The 18,222-nt window shown below is 35.4% G+C and overlaps 1 protein-coding gene across 1 annotated transcript; it reads right to left on the bottom strand.

Annotated features, from left to right (window-relative positions):
* Positions 1-4,262: 4,262 nt before the first annotated feature.
* LOC113503763 (xanthine dehydrogenase/oxidase-like) lies at positions 4,263-15,120 on the bottom strand. Its single transcript, XM_026885845.1, has 16 exons — positions 14,956-15,120; positions 12,530-12,699; positions 12,135-12,295; positions 11,562-11,950; positions 10,786-11,009; positions 10,386-10,488; positions 10,013-10,140; positions 9,415-9,702; positions 8,789-9,073; positions 7,709-8,199; positions 7,330-7,513; positions 6,387-6,582; positions 5,526-6,295; positions 5,068-5,260; positions 4,535-4,648; positions 4,263-4,389 (listed from the first exon to the last, which is right to left on the bottom strand). The coding sequence occupies exons 1-16, from the start codon at positions 15,011-15,013 to the stop codon at positions 4,316-4,318; spliced, it is 3,828 nt and encodes a 1,275-aa protein (XP_026741646.1). The 5' UTR covers positions 15,014-15,120; the 3' UTR covers positions 4,263-4,315.
* Between the last annotated feature and the right edge of the window lie 3,102 nt (positions 15,121-18,222).

Raw genomic sequence — 18,222 nt, 5'->3', positions numbered from 1 at the left:
AGACCTGTATTTACCAGCTTATTTAAAGCAATTAATTTAATTGTAATTTCTTTAGTCTAGCGAGCATTTAAAACCCTTTCTGCAGTATAGTTGGATAAGGTTCGTCTTCGGGAAAGCAGGAGTACGGCCGGTGTTTGCGGTCTCCTAACTCTGAGCATTCTCTATATAATACTGTTTTATGAATTTCGTTAAACTTGGAAGACGCAGTTCGGGCCGGCCTCTCAGAAGATGGTCCTGGTAAATTTTGCGGGACACCTTTGGATGAACTGGGCATCTTAGTGTTCCTTGCCCCCCCCCCCCCCAGGAAAACTAAGATGCCTACCTATGTCTACTTACTGCTGCTACTAAGCAGGGCATCTTAGTGTTCCTTCCCCCCCCCTCAGGAACACTAAGATGGGGGGGGGGCAAGGAACATTAAGATGCCCTGCTTAGTAGCAGCAGTAATTAGACGTTTTTCAGCTGACAAACTTGGTGACGATAAGACTTTTTTCCTATTATTATATAATAGCTCGCTAGCTCGCTAGTGTTAAGCAGTTGACAAGAAAATACTGACTTGACGATGAATCAGTTGGTTGTCGCGAAAGTGTATTCATTATCTATTTGTGTATTGATAAGAACAGCGTTACCGGCCGGAAAAGACAATTATTGATAATAATGATCATTATTATCTTTTATTTGTTCATCGTATCATATAATATTTAGTATAATAATGTTCCTCATAGGAATAATTATTTCTCTATTTCGTTGTTAACAACTTTCGTCAAAAAAACTTCATAAACAATGGGCATTTTGTAAAATTGTCACCAGCTGACATAAATGTCTTTTTTCTTAAAATGTATTAATTTCCAAACCATAGAAGTTTTTTTTACATGTGACTGAAATTATTACAAAATCCCACATTTACCCATACACCCTTGGATTAAATTAATCTAGTAAACATTCCTGATTTTCCTATAATTTGTGTGAAACAAACAGACTTACTCATGAATTTAGACATATTACACATATTTACTTATCATCACATGTAAGCAAAAAGATTCGATCCTATCGAAGCAAATGAAACATTGATAAACTAAGTCTTACTCGTACAGAGGTTTAAAAAGATTTTTAAACCAATCGTGATTGTAACACTGAAAAAGTAGCGTGGTTCATTGACAAATTGATAAAAAATATGTGATTAAATTAATAATTAAATCAGATTCTTTTTGCAATTTGTCTGCTTCTTGACCAGAAATACGTTACAATTATCATTTACAATTAGCTGAATACCTATTAGCACCTCGTTTTGAACTAGTATTAGTTGTAGGCAGGCGTAACTCTTGTTTAATTAAAATAATATTGCTTTAAAACGTGATGGTAGAGTAGCAGTGTACAGCGATGCATTATTTCTCCTTTTTCTTCTTACCTGTTACGCTCTTGAGAGAGCGGTCGTAATCATCATGTAGGCACATGTTATGTGTGGTGGGCTATCTCACTTTTGCATTATAAGTACATGGTTGCAATAAAATCTTGCAAGATTTAGTGGAGAAATCGTCAGTAATGAGAGAAGATAAGAGTAATGCTTCAGTTTACGTGTTGTGTGTTGTTTAATGATTGTGTCTTCTTTATCAACAGAACGAAAGGACTTAATTGACTAGTATTTTTGTCACCATCGAGCTATATAGGTCCATCTTTTAATGGAAATTCGCCAAGAAAATCAATAGAATCTGGTTGTTTCAGCGAAAATTGCATTCAGCCGGACGCAATGCGAGCGGCGAGTCGAACAAATTTTCCAAATAGTCCTTGTTGCATCTGAAGGAAAAACCTAAGTTTGAAGACAGTTGGATAATATAGTACTATAAGACATTTCATTTTTTATTAAACCACTTATTATTTTATAACAAGGTGTTCAATCAATGTTTTGTTCAAGGATTCGCTCTGTATAAAGGGATGGGTTGATGGACGCAGAAGTAATAGGAATAAACGTCATTACTTAAAATATTTATTTTAGTTCAGGCTAGCTGACCGATGCAGCGAAGGATGTTACTCTGGCGCAGGCAGCTGGGAAGCAATTCTGGCAACCGTTGGTTGACCCGATGGAGGTGATACCAATCTCCTCCTCCAGAAAACGGCACCAGTTTTTGGTGTCGCGAAATCTGTGAGATACTTCATGTATTCCACCTTATGGTGCTCTTCAACACTTAGATCTTGCCCCGTCAGCGGCACTCAGGGTTACTCGAGACTAGTTAGATCCGACTATCCCAAAATCTGACTAGATGTAATAACATGCAGACATCCGACAAGTCATGTCGGAAGACCGTCCTTATATATTTTATATATGTAAATAAAGACAAAATTATGACATGGAAGACACATTAATAGATCATCGTTATCTTTTTTCATCGATTTCATATAGTTTTATAATATTATGCAAAATTTCATTAGTGTCTACATCTTGGCTTACGTCGTTTCTGTCGCTTGCGATAGATAGGCTACTGTCCGCGAAAAAAAATAGCACCGATTCAAACGTGAAAATAAACAAACAAACAAATTTATGTCAAAAAAATCTGACGTCTGACGTAGGTACTTAAGTATTCCGGGAGCTTCTTTGCCTACTCTTCAAATTTTCTCATATACTCTAACTTTGGAGAACTATCTGAAAATCTACAGCTGTAAAATAAAAAGAATAAAATTTATCTAGTGACCAATGCTGAACGCCCAAATGTGATGAAGTGACTGGTCTTAGTCACGTGACTTATCGAATAGGAATGTCATTCATGTACACTTAGAGTTTTTACTATGTATATTTGTATTGGTATCTCCTCAGTTTGGAAAGAAATAGATCTGCTTCAGATTGAAATGATTTACCGTTGCAGGTAGGTAGGTAGGTATTTAATTCATGTCTTCTTATGCCAAATCGGTCAGCTCAAAGATTACGGATTAATCTGTAAAAAAACCCAATCAATAATGTTTTAATCAATTAATTCCTAACTCGAAATCTTCGTTTATCGCACACCAGATACGTTTTAGGTAGTTTCAGAATTAACTTACCTTATTTATTAATGTCATGCGAGTTTTAATTGCGTTTTCTTGGTAGCATGATTGTTTGGACCTACCAGTGCTCTTTATTATTCCTTTTGAAGAGTAAAAAATAATTTAAGACCGTTTGTTGTTTTCGGACATTGTTACGTACTTATCACATGATCCTGAGGATCCAGAGGTGACTCTACATTCGCATAGCTAATGCCAGTTGGCTAACAAGGTAAGCGGGATGTACAGTATAGACTCCGTTCAGTATACTGCAAAAAACGAGCGTATTCTTCTAGCCGTTGGTTACCACATCAGGACAAAGTCAGATCATTATTTTTTTTTGGGTGGGTAATTATCAAATACCTCTTCCGTGACTTTTTCTTCGCGTATCAGAATTCTACTGTCTAAATCCCATCCATGTTCCTTCCTTTCCCTTTCGAGCAGCGAGGCCTGGTAACTCTTTCGGAAAATCCCCTTGCTCTTTGATTAGGCACAAAAGATAGATAACTATCATAGCTACAAGAGGGTCTATCATCACATATTTAAGTTATATTATTATGGTTGTCGAATCGTGACAGCGTAATACACGGCGTGGAACGGCATCTCATTTCCGCACTGGCAATAATTATTACCTTAAGATGATTATGTATAAGCTGGTACAAAAATATTACTAAGTATATCCCTATAAATACGAATTTCAAATTCAGTATACTCATTATTTATTAATCAGTTAATCCTGATAAGATTGTTTATATAATTCTGTTTGATTTCTTGTTATCCGATTATTTTGGTTAGGTTTTTAAAACTAACGCGTGATAACTATACCTACTTATTAAAGTTACTAAGGAAGTAAGCAATGATTATGTTTTTAGGCTCATTAAAGAGCAAAGGAATGAAGAAATTGAGAATTTTGGGAATCAAACTGATTTTATTTGATTGAATGATTGTATTTCTGACCCAGTTTATAATGACTGATTAGCAATCACCCGTTTTCAAATTCACTGACGATCCCCGTAGAGCTACCATGTTAAAAAAGGCTGACTTCATAACGCCACTACTTAAAGTAATCATAAAAAAATCTGTTGAGTTGAGTAACTAAAATTGATGCGAAGGAATTCTTTAAGTGAGTGTGAACGTATCCGAGTTCAACATTAACACCTATTGACATGGTTAAAGTGTTAGTAAAAAAGCATTAGTGTGTTACCAACTATAAAATTGGGTGAAGGATTCCGTTCGAAATTAAACACAAATCAAGTAAAGATAGCACTCATTTTATCCTAATATTTTTAAACTATTTACAATATATTCACTTGGTTATGACAAATTCTTCTTGCTTCACGTTCAATGCTTTCAGAATAGTTTCGGTATCGTATGGCACAGCTGTAACAAGATAAATTAAAGTTTAAAATTTTCCTGTGTTCAAAACGCTTAAGTTCGAAAACGTTGTCAATGTCGAGTAGGCATGACGAACGTCAAGTGCGTCACGCTATCGTGTGTAAATGTATACAGGATCAAGAACTCTTACGTATATAAATCCATTCGTTTGGATCGTATCCAGAGTCCTTTCTGGATTCCATGATGCATTGCCTGAGAGCGTGTGTCACCCCGTGCGACGTACAGATACCCATCTCACCACACGCTGCAAAAACGAAGAAATAAAGGATGAACGAAGAAGAAATGACATGAGTAGGTTTGTATGCTATAGAATTTTGAGTATTTTGAAATCGCTTTTAAACGATTAAAGCAGCTGTAAGTGAAAATTTAAACGAAAACAAAAAGTATTATTGTAACGATCCTGCAGTTAGGAATGTAGTCTTTGTGTCGCGGGGGTTTTTGAAACATTAAAATCACGTACACCCAAACTCAGAACAAGCATTCGTGGATTATATAAACGCTTTTTCAACACGGGTATCGAATCCTCGATAACACTTGGCTATCCGTCCAGTCAAATCAATCATCATCATCAATGTCGGATAGTTGTAAAACTATTGATCTGTGAATGACTTACAATTTTTTAATGTATTTTATGCAAATTCTAGCTTCACTTTTTCTACTTACTTTTGGATCCAAGCACACCCTTAGGGTTTTTATGGTTGTACCTAAACTTCACATTGAACTCAACGGGGATGTCCAGTGCAAGTGGTACGTGGTACTTCAGGGAGCGGTTTGTCAGCAACTTGCCTGTCACCTTATCGTAAACCAGTTTCTCGCAGGTAAAGTAGCCAATACCCTGCACGTATGCTCCCTCCACCTTTAATAAATTGGAACAGCACTTAATTGAGATGAACTAAAGTTCAGAATAGTCAAGATTGATATAAATGAAAAATATTTCTCTCCAGACTTTTCTTGTTATTAAGTCAAGAACACGAAAGGAAATAGAAAAGTTATGTATGCTAAAAGTAATGAAAAGCTATGTACCCAATTTAGACATAAAATTACAAAAAAAAGAAGTTTCAAAACCTGGTAACTCTAGTACGTAAAATATTTTCTTGTAAAAACTGAAGTGATAGACTTACCTGACCTACATCAAGCTTAGGGTTGGCACTTAAGCCGACATCTTCTAAAATATCTGCTCGATTGATTTGGAAGCGCCCAGTTATCACATCCAACTGTATTTCTACAATAGAAACGGCGAACGCGCTGTAAGCACTCAAGTTTTTATCCGTATCCGTCATCATATACAGCGAAGTCAGCTCGACTTGATTTTCACCAGCTTTTTTGATGATATCTTTCCAAGAAGCGTCGGGCATGGATGCCTTGATTGGAGCTAACCTACTCTTCAGAACTTCACACGCTTTGATGATAGAATAACACACACTTTCAGTTGTAATACTAGAGCCAGAGAAAACATTATTAGCTGCGACGAAAGAGTAGTGAGGGATAACACTAACATATTCTAAAGGTATTCCTAGTTCATAAGCACATACTTGAGCTGCTTTCGTGTTGATGCCTTGTCCCATCTCTATGCCTCCAGTAGTGATTGTCACAGTTCCATCACCTCTGTATATGCTGACCAGAGCTGAATAATTTCCATAAAACTCTACTGGGAAAGACATCACATTGATTGATATGGCTTTTTTCATCCATCTGTTGGCATCATTGAATTGTTTTATTTCTTTGACTCTTGCTTCGTAATTAGATTCGGTTTTGAGGTCCTCAATCAGCTGTGGTAGGTCATTGTCCTCTGATCTCATGTTTTTTAACCGGACGCTTGTCGGATCTTTTTGGGCGGCGAAAGCTATGTGTTGCATTATGTGTTCGATACTCGAAATTCCCTCGCAAGTGCCTGGAAAATAGTCATACGTACAATTATACAAGAAAGTACTAATTTAGACTTTGATTTAGCAGCATATTATAACTTAGTACTTCGTACATACCTGGTGCTCTTGCAAAGGTATTAGATGGGGTATCAGTTGTAACAGTTGCAGTACTGAGGGACCATTTTGAGGGATCGTAACAGTTCGGGAATCCTCCGGCTGCGTAGCTAAGAATATTCTCGTTGTTGGAGCTTCCATTGTCTTGTATGAGCTTGGCATTTAGGTATTGGATTTCACCGTTGTCATCAATGCCCACCTAAAATAATTACAGTTCAAAATTTTGTGAGAGTTCTGCACACACAACATTGTATACTATACTTTTAGTAGCATTGGTATGTTATTATTAGTTATCAGTTTGACCTTAATCCATTAAGGATGATTGCTGTATCATTTGGTGCGTGACCATCACGATGATATCTAAAAACTATTGAATGAAATTGGACATAACAGATCGGCTTTCTAGCGTACTGCTAAACCGGAAGTGATGTTTTTTTGTTACATTTTAAGTCATAATGCTCATCACCAAAAAAAGTTTGCCGTACTTCAAAGAATTTCTTCCTTGAAGGGCCGTGTGACTCAGATTTAGAATAAGCATTCGTGGATCTCACAAATGCTTGTGCTTCGCGAAGATCGAACCTGCGACACGTCTTTCACTGTAGCTTAGACGTAGTGACCTATAAATACCGCTGTAAGTCAAACGTACTTACTAGCCAAGAGAGACTTTTACCAACAGAAATGAAATATGACTTAGATTTGTAATCTCCATACGTTTGCGTATTCTCTATTGACGTTAAAGATTGTTGAAATGTTATTTGCCTATTGCACAGACTCTTGTAGGGCCAGTAAGCCGTAAGTGAAACAGAAAAAAGATAAGATATAATAATATGAGATAACGATATACCTGCATCTCAATTAAGATTACTTTAGCCCAATAATGATTGATTTGATTTTGATTTAATTAGCAAGATTAATTATTATTGCGTTGTAATTACTGTTTAGGTACCTCATATTCACACTGGCATGGTAACCTCCTTCCAGTGGTCGTTAAGTTAGTTTGAAGAGGTAGTATAAATCTGCAAGGGAGATCTAGTTTCTTTGCTACCAATGCGCATGCAGTAGCTGCTTGAACGTTTCGGGATATTTTGCCTCCAAAACCACCTCCTATGCGACGAACTTTTACCACAACACTGAAAACAAAATCTTCACTTTTATTGACGAAAGTAAAACCTGTCGTCCCCAAATATATTAAAGTTGATAGAATCTTATTTCTTAATGGGTTCCAAATGTCTATTTCTAAATTGTACTTTCAAAACTTATTCAATTTGATCAGGTACTAGCTCATGAGAGGTTAAATCAGGTTCTTTTCATATAAGAGTACTCACTCGCTTTCACTTATCCCTAAAGACCTAGCAACGGCAATCTGCGTCAAATCCATCCATTGCGTCGAATCAAACACCTCTAAAGTCTTGTCTACTGGTACAACAACACAAGTTACTGGTTCTAAATAATAATGATATTGGGCCTCTATATCGTAAACTCCTTTAATAACTTTAGTTGTATTTTCTCCTTTGGATGTAGGTGTGATTTTCGCATCTCCTGGTACATATCTATTACTGTCTTTCTTTGCTTCGTCTATAGTGAGAACAGGGGCTGCGTTACTAACATTTTTGTAAGTAACTTTGACTGTTTTAGCTACTCTAGCTGCTAGTTCTTCAGTTTTTGCTACAACTATGGCAACAGGTTGTCCGTAAAATTTGACTTTTGTAGCTAGAATCTCTTCGTCTTCAGTTTGCAGTTGGATGCCGGGGAACGTAAAGGAATTTACTCCTGGTATATCTTCAGATGTGTAAACTGCTACTACACCATCTGTAGCCTAATAAATTGAGTTTTATTTTAATAACTGGCTTTGATTTTGTATCAAAATTCAGTTTAATTTTTCCAAGTCGCCCACTTCGTATTCAGAATAAACTTACCTACAATAAAATAATTCATTCATGTCTCGCTGTTAATTAAATATCGATAATACTGAGATTTGTTGTTTGATTATCTTTATCAAACAACAATCCATTTTACTGTTAATAGTGGCATTTATTTAAAGATTACAAGTATACCTATAGTGAAAACCCCAAAACGTAAACAATGACTTGCCAATTAACGATTCAAATAGGTGTTATTAAATTATTTTGTAAATACAAATTAGCATTTAATTAGCATAAATAAATAGCAGAACAAATTTGGCTATAGAACCTTTTGTTGAACTGAACAAATTGACTTGAGAGCTATTTAAACAACTGCCATGTGTTGGCGTCAATTGTATTCTTTGAAACATTATCCGGTGAAAAGCGCACCTACTATGACAAATATAGTTCTAGACTCAACAAGACCAGATGGTTTTTGATGGAAATTAGTCATACATTAAGAGGACCTTCCGGACGAAATGTCAGAATAGGTAATGCACTCACCATGGCCTCCTTAGTATCAACTTTATCAACTTCTCCACTATGGACTGTTGAAAGCACAAAAGCTCCAAACACTTCTCTTGGTAATGGAGGAAGGTCGTTCACATAGTTAGCTTCCCCGCTACTCTGGATGGCTGCTTCAAGCTTATCAACTGGCTGGTTTAGAGGGAACAATGAGGGTGTTGTCTGATAGTCCTGTTTGCCGTGAGATATTGGTCGGGAGAATAGTTCCCTTCCAGAGTTGTACCTAGAAAGGGTGGTTCCGACTGGGGAAATGTTCAGGATAAACTGGAAAAAATTTAATAATGTTAATTAAAACAATACCTTTAGAATATAAAACGTCTAATTTTGTAAAATAATCTACTAGGCTAATTTAGCAGAGAACAGAGCCAAAGCTGTTTTTTTAATTATCAAGAGCTTTGATCATTCATAGGGTTTCGTATCCAAAGAGTGAAAACGGAAGCCAATTACTAAGTCTCTACTCTGTCTGTCCGTCTTTCGGTCACTTTCGGCTGTATGTGTGTATATCATGAACCGAGATAGCTGGCACGTTTAAATTTACAAAGATTATGAGATAAAAGTCAGAGTGGTGAATGGTCTTACTAAGATCAAAGCACATGCTAAATTACCTTGTAAAAAAGTCCAAGAGCAAGTTTCTTCCGACTCTCTATAGACGGCTCTCCCGCTATTTCTACTGGCTTCAGCTCTTTACTCAAAACCTTGATGGCTGCTTGCAAAACGTCATCATTAAAGACGTTTTTCCCAACTAAATACTTTTCAGTTTCAGTGGCATGGTCGAAGTTTGGATCTATGTTACCGTATACTATACTTGCAAACTCTACAATGTTTTTCTTAGATAGTTTAATAAGGAAAGCCGAGTTCACGATGGCTAGAGCGTTCTGATTTCTGGGCATTATCTGGAAAATTAAAACTAGTTATTCCTGATCATCCTAAATAAAAATCTAGATTGCTTTTTTAAAATGATACTTAATTCATAACGAAAAGGACCAGCAAAAACTTCATAATTACCTTTGGTACGTAAAATTTTTAAGAACATTCAAGCAAGAAGAAACTCCTCGCTTTTGATAAAAAATGAAAATTATACGTATATTTCTTTTTTTATGACGCACAAAAAAGAAATTTAACGATCCCTAGATCGCACAAATGCTTTGCCTACACAGGGATCGAACCCGCGACACATCGCCCTCATCCACTCATTCAGCTTACCTTATAACTCCGTAAAACATGTGAAGTGCTCATAGGTGGCAATAGAACATTAATCATCAGCATGCCTGTCATGTCATAGTTCAGGAACTCTTTAAGAGTTAACGTTTTCTTATTATCAAAGCGGTCACCTATGATCGATAAAAATTGTATTAGAGGAATCTTATCAGCTTTTAAATTGATTTAAGGTGACTAGAGTTCAGCATGGTATTCATTCTTCAAAAAAGTCAGCACTTAAAAATATACTTATTGTCAAATATTGTAGTAATGTCAGCTAGGTAAAGGCTGAAATCGATGCAACATAATAAAAAACGGGCCGAATTTTAACCCTGTCCTTTTTTAACTCGGATATTTTATTTTATTTTAAAGTACTTACGAACAACAATCCTAGCCCCGACGCATTCGAAGAGCACAAATAAATCTGACTGGTATGTGGGTACTGCTCGTCTGTACATCAAATTACCTGCGATTGACCCGATCTGAAAACACATATGCGCGATAATAAGTACTACAGGCGATTTCAATATTTGCATATTAAAAATAAATTACACTTTTTATTAATTTAATACGCAAATCGATTGAAACAGTCATTCACTTGGTTGTAATTAAATACAGTTTACTTCATTTTTAATGCCTCTCTTTTACCCATTATTAAAGGACTTTCAGCAAATTCTATACTCTATCGATATTCTAAATATTCTCTTGTAATAATTTATATGGTAAAATCATGTTTGCCAGGTAGCTAATTTAATATAAATAGTGCATTACCAACTCACCTTTCTTACTGGTATATGAGCAATCAATTCGAAATGTTTCACAAATTCAGTTAGATACCCAAACTCGGTTTTTGTTTTTACAGTTTCTTTGAATATCCTTATACAATCCTGAAGCGACACGTTGGCTCCAAGTACCAAGTTCTGATCGAACTGGTATGTTTTCAAACTTGTTACTCCACTTATATCTATCAAATTGTTCGGGTATTGAAAATTCTCGACGATACCTAGAAAAGGAAAGATTCGCACTTTAAGAGCTTTTTTTAAGGGTACAGTTTTTTTCACGACTGCTCGAAAAAAGAACTATCATGGTTTCAGAACTACACTCACTACAGCTTCAAAGGGTGGTAGACCTTTTAGGTCTTCGGAGTACTTTATCCGATTTTAATAAAAAGTACCTGCCGGTGATAAAAAAATCCGGAGGGTAGTCGTGTTTCTTTTTAATTTTGTTACTCACTTTTCAAGCCATGATTCTTAAGTCAATGACTGCACGAAAACTACTTTAAGATTAATTTGTTGTAATTAGCATACGTGCAGTCATTACATTTAATCACGCAATTAAATGCGAATGAAGATATATCCATGTCATTATAATCATATTTTAGCCAATTATCCGCAATTTATTTGCCTTTGTTCTGAGAATTAACAAATTTATAAAAACATGTATATTACAAAAACTTTTCTCGTTATTCAGATACGAAATCTATTCGTATGAACATTCAAAGCATTAAAACAAATTGATTTAATTCTAGGTAATAATAAAAATGACTTCAAATTACCTTTCCCAGTGTTTCCATCCACAAACATATAGGAATCCTCGCCAAACTTCTTGAGGACATCAAAAATATCAGATTGGTCATAGACTTTAAAGAATTTATATTTTCCGAAGTCCAAGTAAATGGTGCTTTCTTTTTGTTGTTCTTCGACGACACTCCAGTCGCTGCCGTCACTCTGTATGGAGCATTTCCTCGTGCAGCCGCCGCAGCTCTTGCCGCAGGCGCCGACGCCGGCCTCCTCGATGTCTCTGACCTGTTGCCGCAGCTCCGGAGTCGCATCGATGGCGAACGACTTGATCGTGTCCAGGATCGGCCTGAACCCGGTACACCGACACGTGTTACTGCCGAAGGAGTTCTCTAGTTCGAGCATAGTGAGGTTCTTGTCTTGCAAGCTGTAAAAATCACACATATCACTGTATCTGTGGCTGGAGTCCACTTCTGGGTTTTCTATGAGAGAAGATTGTTTTGACATGAGAGAAAAAACGATATCTTATGTCTTCGGTACATAATTCCCAAAAAACATATCTTCCATAGTATAATTTACACCAACAATAAAGAATATAATGAACCACTCACCTAGTCAATTGCATGACCCAACCAGGAGTACAGTATCCGCACTGCGTACCATTGAAGGATACGATCCGTTTTTGAGCATCGCTGTATCCCTTCAAACGGTTACCGACTCCCTCAATTGTCGTTATATCCCATTCATGACATGAGAATATCAGGACGAGACACTGAGAAAAAGAGAAATATTATAAACAAAGTATACGGAACCAGTAAGTTCTCCAAAAGAGCCCAGCACCTTAAATAGGCCGAGCACATTTTAAGGTAAGCTACAAAAATTAAAAGGTAACTCTACAAAGCATTGGCCGTTTCGCTGAAGAAGTGGTGGTTTACCCCATAGCACTAGCTTTGACCACTTATATAAACCGCACTTATGCAGCTAGCCTTGGATAAGCACGACTTACAGAGTTGACGGAGAAAGTCTCCAGCTTCCCGCTAGGGTGTCGGCGGGCGCGCACCATGACGATGCAGGAGCCGCAGCCGCCCTCGTGGCACATGGCCTTGGTGCCCGGCAGGCATAGCACGTAGCGCAGGTACGCGTTCAGAGAAGTCTCGCGGGGGAAGCACCCGTTCACTGTAGATAAGAGTTTTTTGACTTGTAGTTGCTTGCAATTCTTTAATGCAGTTCTTCATTTCTTTTGAATTTCATTGCAGTAAAAGATAAGGTAAGTAAGTTTTTTATTATTAGTATTTAAATAAATGAGAGCCGCCATAAAGAATGTAACTTTGTTTGGGTTATATAGACATTCAGATCATGTGCATAAAGACTCCCAGTCTTAGAACAAGCATTCTTAGATCACACAAATGCTTATGTTACGCGAGGATCGATCCCGGATGTGTCGCAGTTTCGATCCTCTCGTAAGACAGTACGTTTGGCATGGAGGCCTCTACTACTCTGCTAGCCAGTAACTGGGCATTCATTAAGTTATTAAGAGATACTTAGCAGTAAAAAGAGAAACATGGAAGAACTTCGGGAGCTAAGCTTTTATTAATGATGAAGCCGTAGCTCTTACCCTTGAGCCTTTCGATGTCACGGACACGTGCAAATACCACGACATGCAAATGTCTTACTAGACCAAGGCCAAATAGATAATTATAATAATCCTTAACAGGTAGGTACTAACTTCAAGCGTCATTCAGAGTGATTCATAAAAAATGCGTCTGATTTAAGGTAACAAGAAAAATTATTTATGCAGACATACATATTGTACTATGGAAAATTGTCTATATTCTCTTAAACGGGAAACGGCCCTTTGTTTAAGTAGCCGTTATTATGTCGTTAAAAGACATAGTTTATACATAATAGACCTATTTACTTGTAACTACATAATGATACGATTGTACCGCATATGAGGTTATTGTTGAACTATACATTCAAATTCAAATCCGATTCAAATATTTTATTGCGTTTGTTTTAAACATAATGCCTAGAAGAAATCTACCTACTGTCAGTGCATTTGACAAGGGCGTAATATATAGTTGAAAGTACGTGAAGGACAAAAGGCTTGCAATTGTATAGCACCTGCACAATACATATGACCTCCCTGGTAGTCCGTTAAAGACCTGTCTACTTCAAGTACTTCAACAGTTCATTTTATAGTATTTCTTGAAGGCACCTAACAGGCCTGGACATGCTGTTAAAATTGTTTTCTTATCTTCTTCTCATTCATTTGTTTTTTTTTTTTGCGGCTAAACACCGCAAAGTTGAAAAGCCCTATAATAGTACACAAAGAAAATGCTAACACAGGTGCACTCTCTGTTTAATAACGCTCGTAGCCCGATGGGCGCAAAAACGACACGACCGGAGAGATCAAGCGTAGAGCTCACAGTTTACGTGCCTTCCGAAACACAAAAGCTGTCATTTTTATTCATATCTATCTAGTGATATCTCTAGTCTATTCATAAAATACTTAGATATAATATAAACTGTAATTATGTAGGTGGATCTTCTAATATATAAAATTCCCGGGTCACGATGTTAGTTACCGTACTCCTCCGAAAAGGTTCGACCGATTTTTATGAAATTTTGTATACATATTGGGTAGGTCTGAGAATAGGACAAGATCTATTTTTCATACCCCTAAGTGATAAGGGTTGCTCAAGCTAAAAAAATATATTTTATTTTTTGGACGAAACTGTTTGTTTTTATTTTTTTTTATAATGTGGCATTAAAAATACATACAACTAGGAAAAAATATTCGGCGAAACAACGTTTGCTGGGTCAGCTAGTTGTGTATAAAATTTATACTTGGCCTTGGGTGCTTAAATTCAAAATCCGATTCAAATACGAATTCAATTTTTTTTTTTGTTTTTTATTCATTTATTTTATTGCACAATATAATTTATTAAATTTATATTGTTTTATCGTTTTTTAGTTATTGGATTTAATGATATATCGAAATGTTCATATTTTTTTGCGAAATCTTTTTGTAATGGTAAACCTTGACCTTCTATGAATACCTTGAATAACTTCTAACCAGTGGTTAAAACAAAGCAATCAAGCTTTTACGACAAACTAAAGTAAGTAAAGTCGTAATGACAGGTAATTAAAATGTAATAAAAGAGCAGTCTCAGATCAACAAAAAAATAATAGTAGTTTTATTCAAATTAAAACAAAAAAAATATTTTTCACTGTAATTTCTTTTTAAATTGCCACGAAAATACTTTTGCGTTTCCCATGATCACTTTTCTATAAATAATTGTCTGGCAAAAAATATAACAACGGATTATTCCCGATACTTCATTATAGGGATCGCCCGACTATTTTCTGAGTTAACCAGAATCTTTAATCATGAAAATCCTTATGAAATATATAAAATAGGGTACCAACCTGCACATTTTATCCCGTTCACAGTAAATTCGACTTGATTTAAGGTTTTCTCCTCCATTCTGTTTTCACTTAAGGCGATGACAAATGAATATAGCTGTATGTAATGTCTGTTTTATATGAATACCGAAACGTCGCGGTTCGTTACATGGTAAACACTAATATGTTTACATTCGGCACAGCATTATATGTATACTAAGTGACTATGGCCGATTTAATTGTAGACTGGTTATTTTATTCTTTTCAACCGATTTCAAAAAACGAGGTTCTGAATTCGTTTGGTTTTTTTTCTAAGTTTGTTACCTCTGAACTTCGGACTGGATAAAACGATTTAATTTATAATTATTTTATTTAACGTGAAAAAATATAGTTTGGTTAGGCATATACATTTATAAAAATCTCATCAATATTGGCTCTTTAATTTCTTCTTTGAAGTTTGTTTTTGTTGTAAAAGTCTATACTAATATATAAAGCTGAAGATTTTGTTTGTTTCTCAGGAACTACTGGTCCAAATTGAAAAATTCTTTTTGTGTTGAAAAGACCATTCATCGAGGAAGGCTTTAGGCTTTAAAACCATCACGCTGCGACTAATAGGAGCTAAGATACAATGGAAAATGTGAAAAAAACCGGGCAGGTATACCTAAATTATAACTTATATCTTCTACCCACGGGGACGAAGTCGCGGGCAACAGCTAGTATTATAATAAGTAACTTTCACGTGTATCTGTGAAAACTTATTTGTTTTATTCAGATGATAAGTTGATGATGACCTTCGTTTCTAAATATGGATTTGTATGCACGTGCAAATTCGATCGTCAGTTAACCTATACAATTAGATACTTACTCGTACTAGGGTTAATTTTCAAAGACCAGATTTTACAACATTTCAATCCAGATCCTTAAATGGAGGTGGAAAAGTTAATGAAATAAAAGTTTGCATAAAAAGGAGGCTCTAATGTTTCTTACCTATAAAATCTACAGTGCAAATTTTCAGGTTGGTAGGTATTGCAAACAGTTTTATACACATGTAGGTATATAGATATCAATAATCCGGTCCTTTAACAAAACTCGAAATACGTGTTTATTTAAACTAATTTATTAATAGCTTGTAAATAAAATACAAGAAACTTCCGTAGCCAAAGTTAAAAATAAACTACTCGTGTATTTGGATTACTCCTTACACCTCACGCCGAATAAATAAATTTATTGAACCTTTTGTTCTGGTTTTAAATTGGTTTCCACACCACCCACATTGATACATCGATTAAATGAGTTAATTCATTTTTGCAATTCTTTTATCTAATTTTCCTTTTAATATCAGGTTAGCCTGAAAAAACAAGATACGTGGAAATGCGTTGCAATTTATGACAAAACGTGTTACTGGCAATAAATTGTCTAGCGATGAAAGTGAATTGATTTTTTTTAAATTTTCATTTACTTTTCACTCTACAACAATAATAATGACGCATTTTTTTTGTTCTTGTGCCCTTCTTGTAGTTTCATGCATAATAATAGATACTTACGTATTTTTTCTTTTGACCCGCAAACATAAATTGATCAAATTATGGTGAATAGAAATTACGCGTGACGTCACAATATGGTATTTACGATAAGGTTACGTCACAAGCGCCTTCTCTTAAACTTTAAAGCAGTTTATCTATGTCAATTGTCCTTGTTCAGAAAAAAAAAATGTGTCTATTACTTTTTAATTATTTAACTGAGCGACTAAATAGGTTTTTACTTGTTATACCATATCGTCTACCTTATTGATGACAGTGTAGGTAAGGTTATGTCTCTTATGATCTACCTATTACTTCAGCATAAGTATATAAAACGATTTATTAGCTCCTTAAGTGGATAAAGAATATCAAATTAGGTTTAAATATATTCATTTATTCCATAAATATTTATTAGGTTCTACGTGCGTATAATAAGTAATGCAATGTTAACAAGTAACGGAACTTAATTACCAATAAATACAATTAATTAATTTAGTAACATATCTATAGCTTATTTTTCAAAACGTAATATGTAATACGTAATAAAAATAGGATAATATTTTTGTTATATCCTTTGTATCGTTCCGTGAGGACGATACGGGCGGATTTTGGACATTAGGATACCTAGGCCCAACCCTAAACTGAATCCATTATGAAAGTGTCTTCATGAATGTCAATTCCATCTTCAAAATCAATCTGCGTCGTTTTCTGACAAGTCAAAATTAATCCTTCTACTTTTCGGAATGTCTACACCTCTGACATGCCGGATTTTAGGTGTTGCTCGAATAGGTCTTTCCTTTAAAACCGGCGGCAAAGGTTTTTCTGGAGTCTCCATATCTGAATCTGATGAAGGCATATTCTTTTTCACGTATGGCGTCTTTTTAATTTCTGAAAACATTTAAAGGATTAAAATTAATTATATTCTTTTTTCAGTAGGTATTTCTTGGTTATGATTATGATAAACTTGGTTATTGTCTATGAAAAAGGGAAGCACTAGAAATGATGATTGATATTATTTTTCATTCAAATATGTTGAAAAATAATAATATTCACGGAAATTACCTTTTCTTTGGAACACCACTTGCTTGTCTTGAATAATCTTTGTAAGTTCAACAGTTATGCAGTATAAGTCCATTTTGGTTTATTTGATAAAGAAAAATGAACAAGGCTGGGAACAATTTACTTAGTGATCTTTACTCTGTGAGAGCAACAGATGAACTGAATAATTTTCGTTAAATCACATGCCTTTATATAGGTGTCAGGGCTCTTAAAAACAATTAACTAATACTTAATTAAAGCTAATTATTACCAATTAATGTATGAATAGGTAATAGACGGGTTAGATCGAGAAACTGTAGGGTGTTAATTAATTAACTAATTACCTATCTGCTAATTAGTTATTTAAATCAAAACAATGTGGCAAAATATTACGATCAACAGAAGAAAGTAAATTCCCGAGCGTACCTCGTACGTAGGTAGGTAGGTACTAACGTATGAGGGTCTGCGCTTGAACAGTTAAGATTTTTCTTCCACAATTTTTTCAGGTTTCATAACGTATCAAACGGTAACCAGAGGGCAAAAGAAGGAATATGGGTGGGTTTTAGTCCATAAGTCTGACACTCTCTTCCGCTTAACCCAAAGCGGGGGATCCATAATTATGATGATATTCCATCATACGAAAAAGAGTCGAGTAAGTTTATCTGGCAAATGAAAGTCAAAGCATCAAATAAGAAGCATTTAGATCTCTATCAGAGTGCGATTGTTAGGAATA

This window comes from Trichoplusia ni, chromosome 20, assembly GCF_003590095.1.
Source record: "Trichoplusia ni isolate ovarian cell line Hi5 chromosome 20, tn1, whole genome shotgun sequence".
NCBI lineage: Eukaryota > Metazoa > Arthropoda > Insecta > Lepidoptera > Noctuidae > Trichoplusia > Trichoplusia ni.
This window is presented reverse-complemented; position numbering and strand designations above follow the sequence as displayed.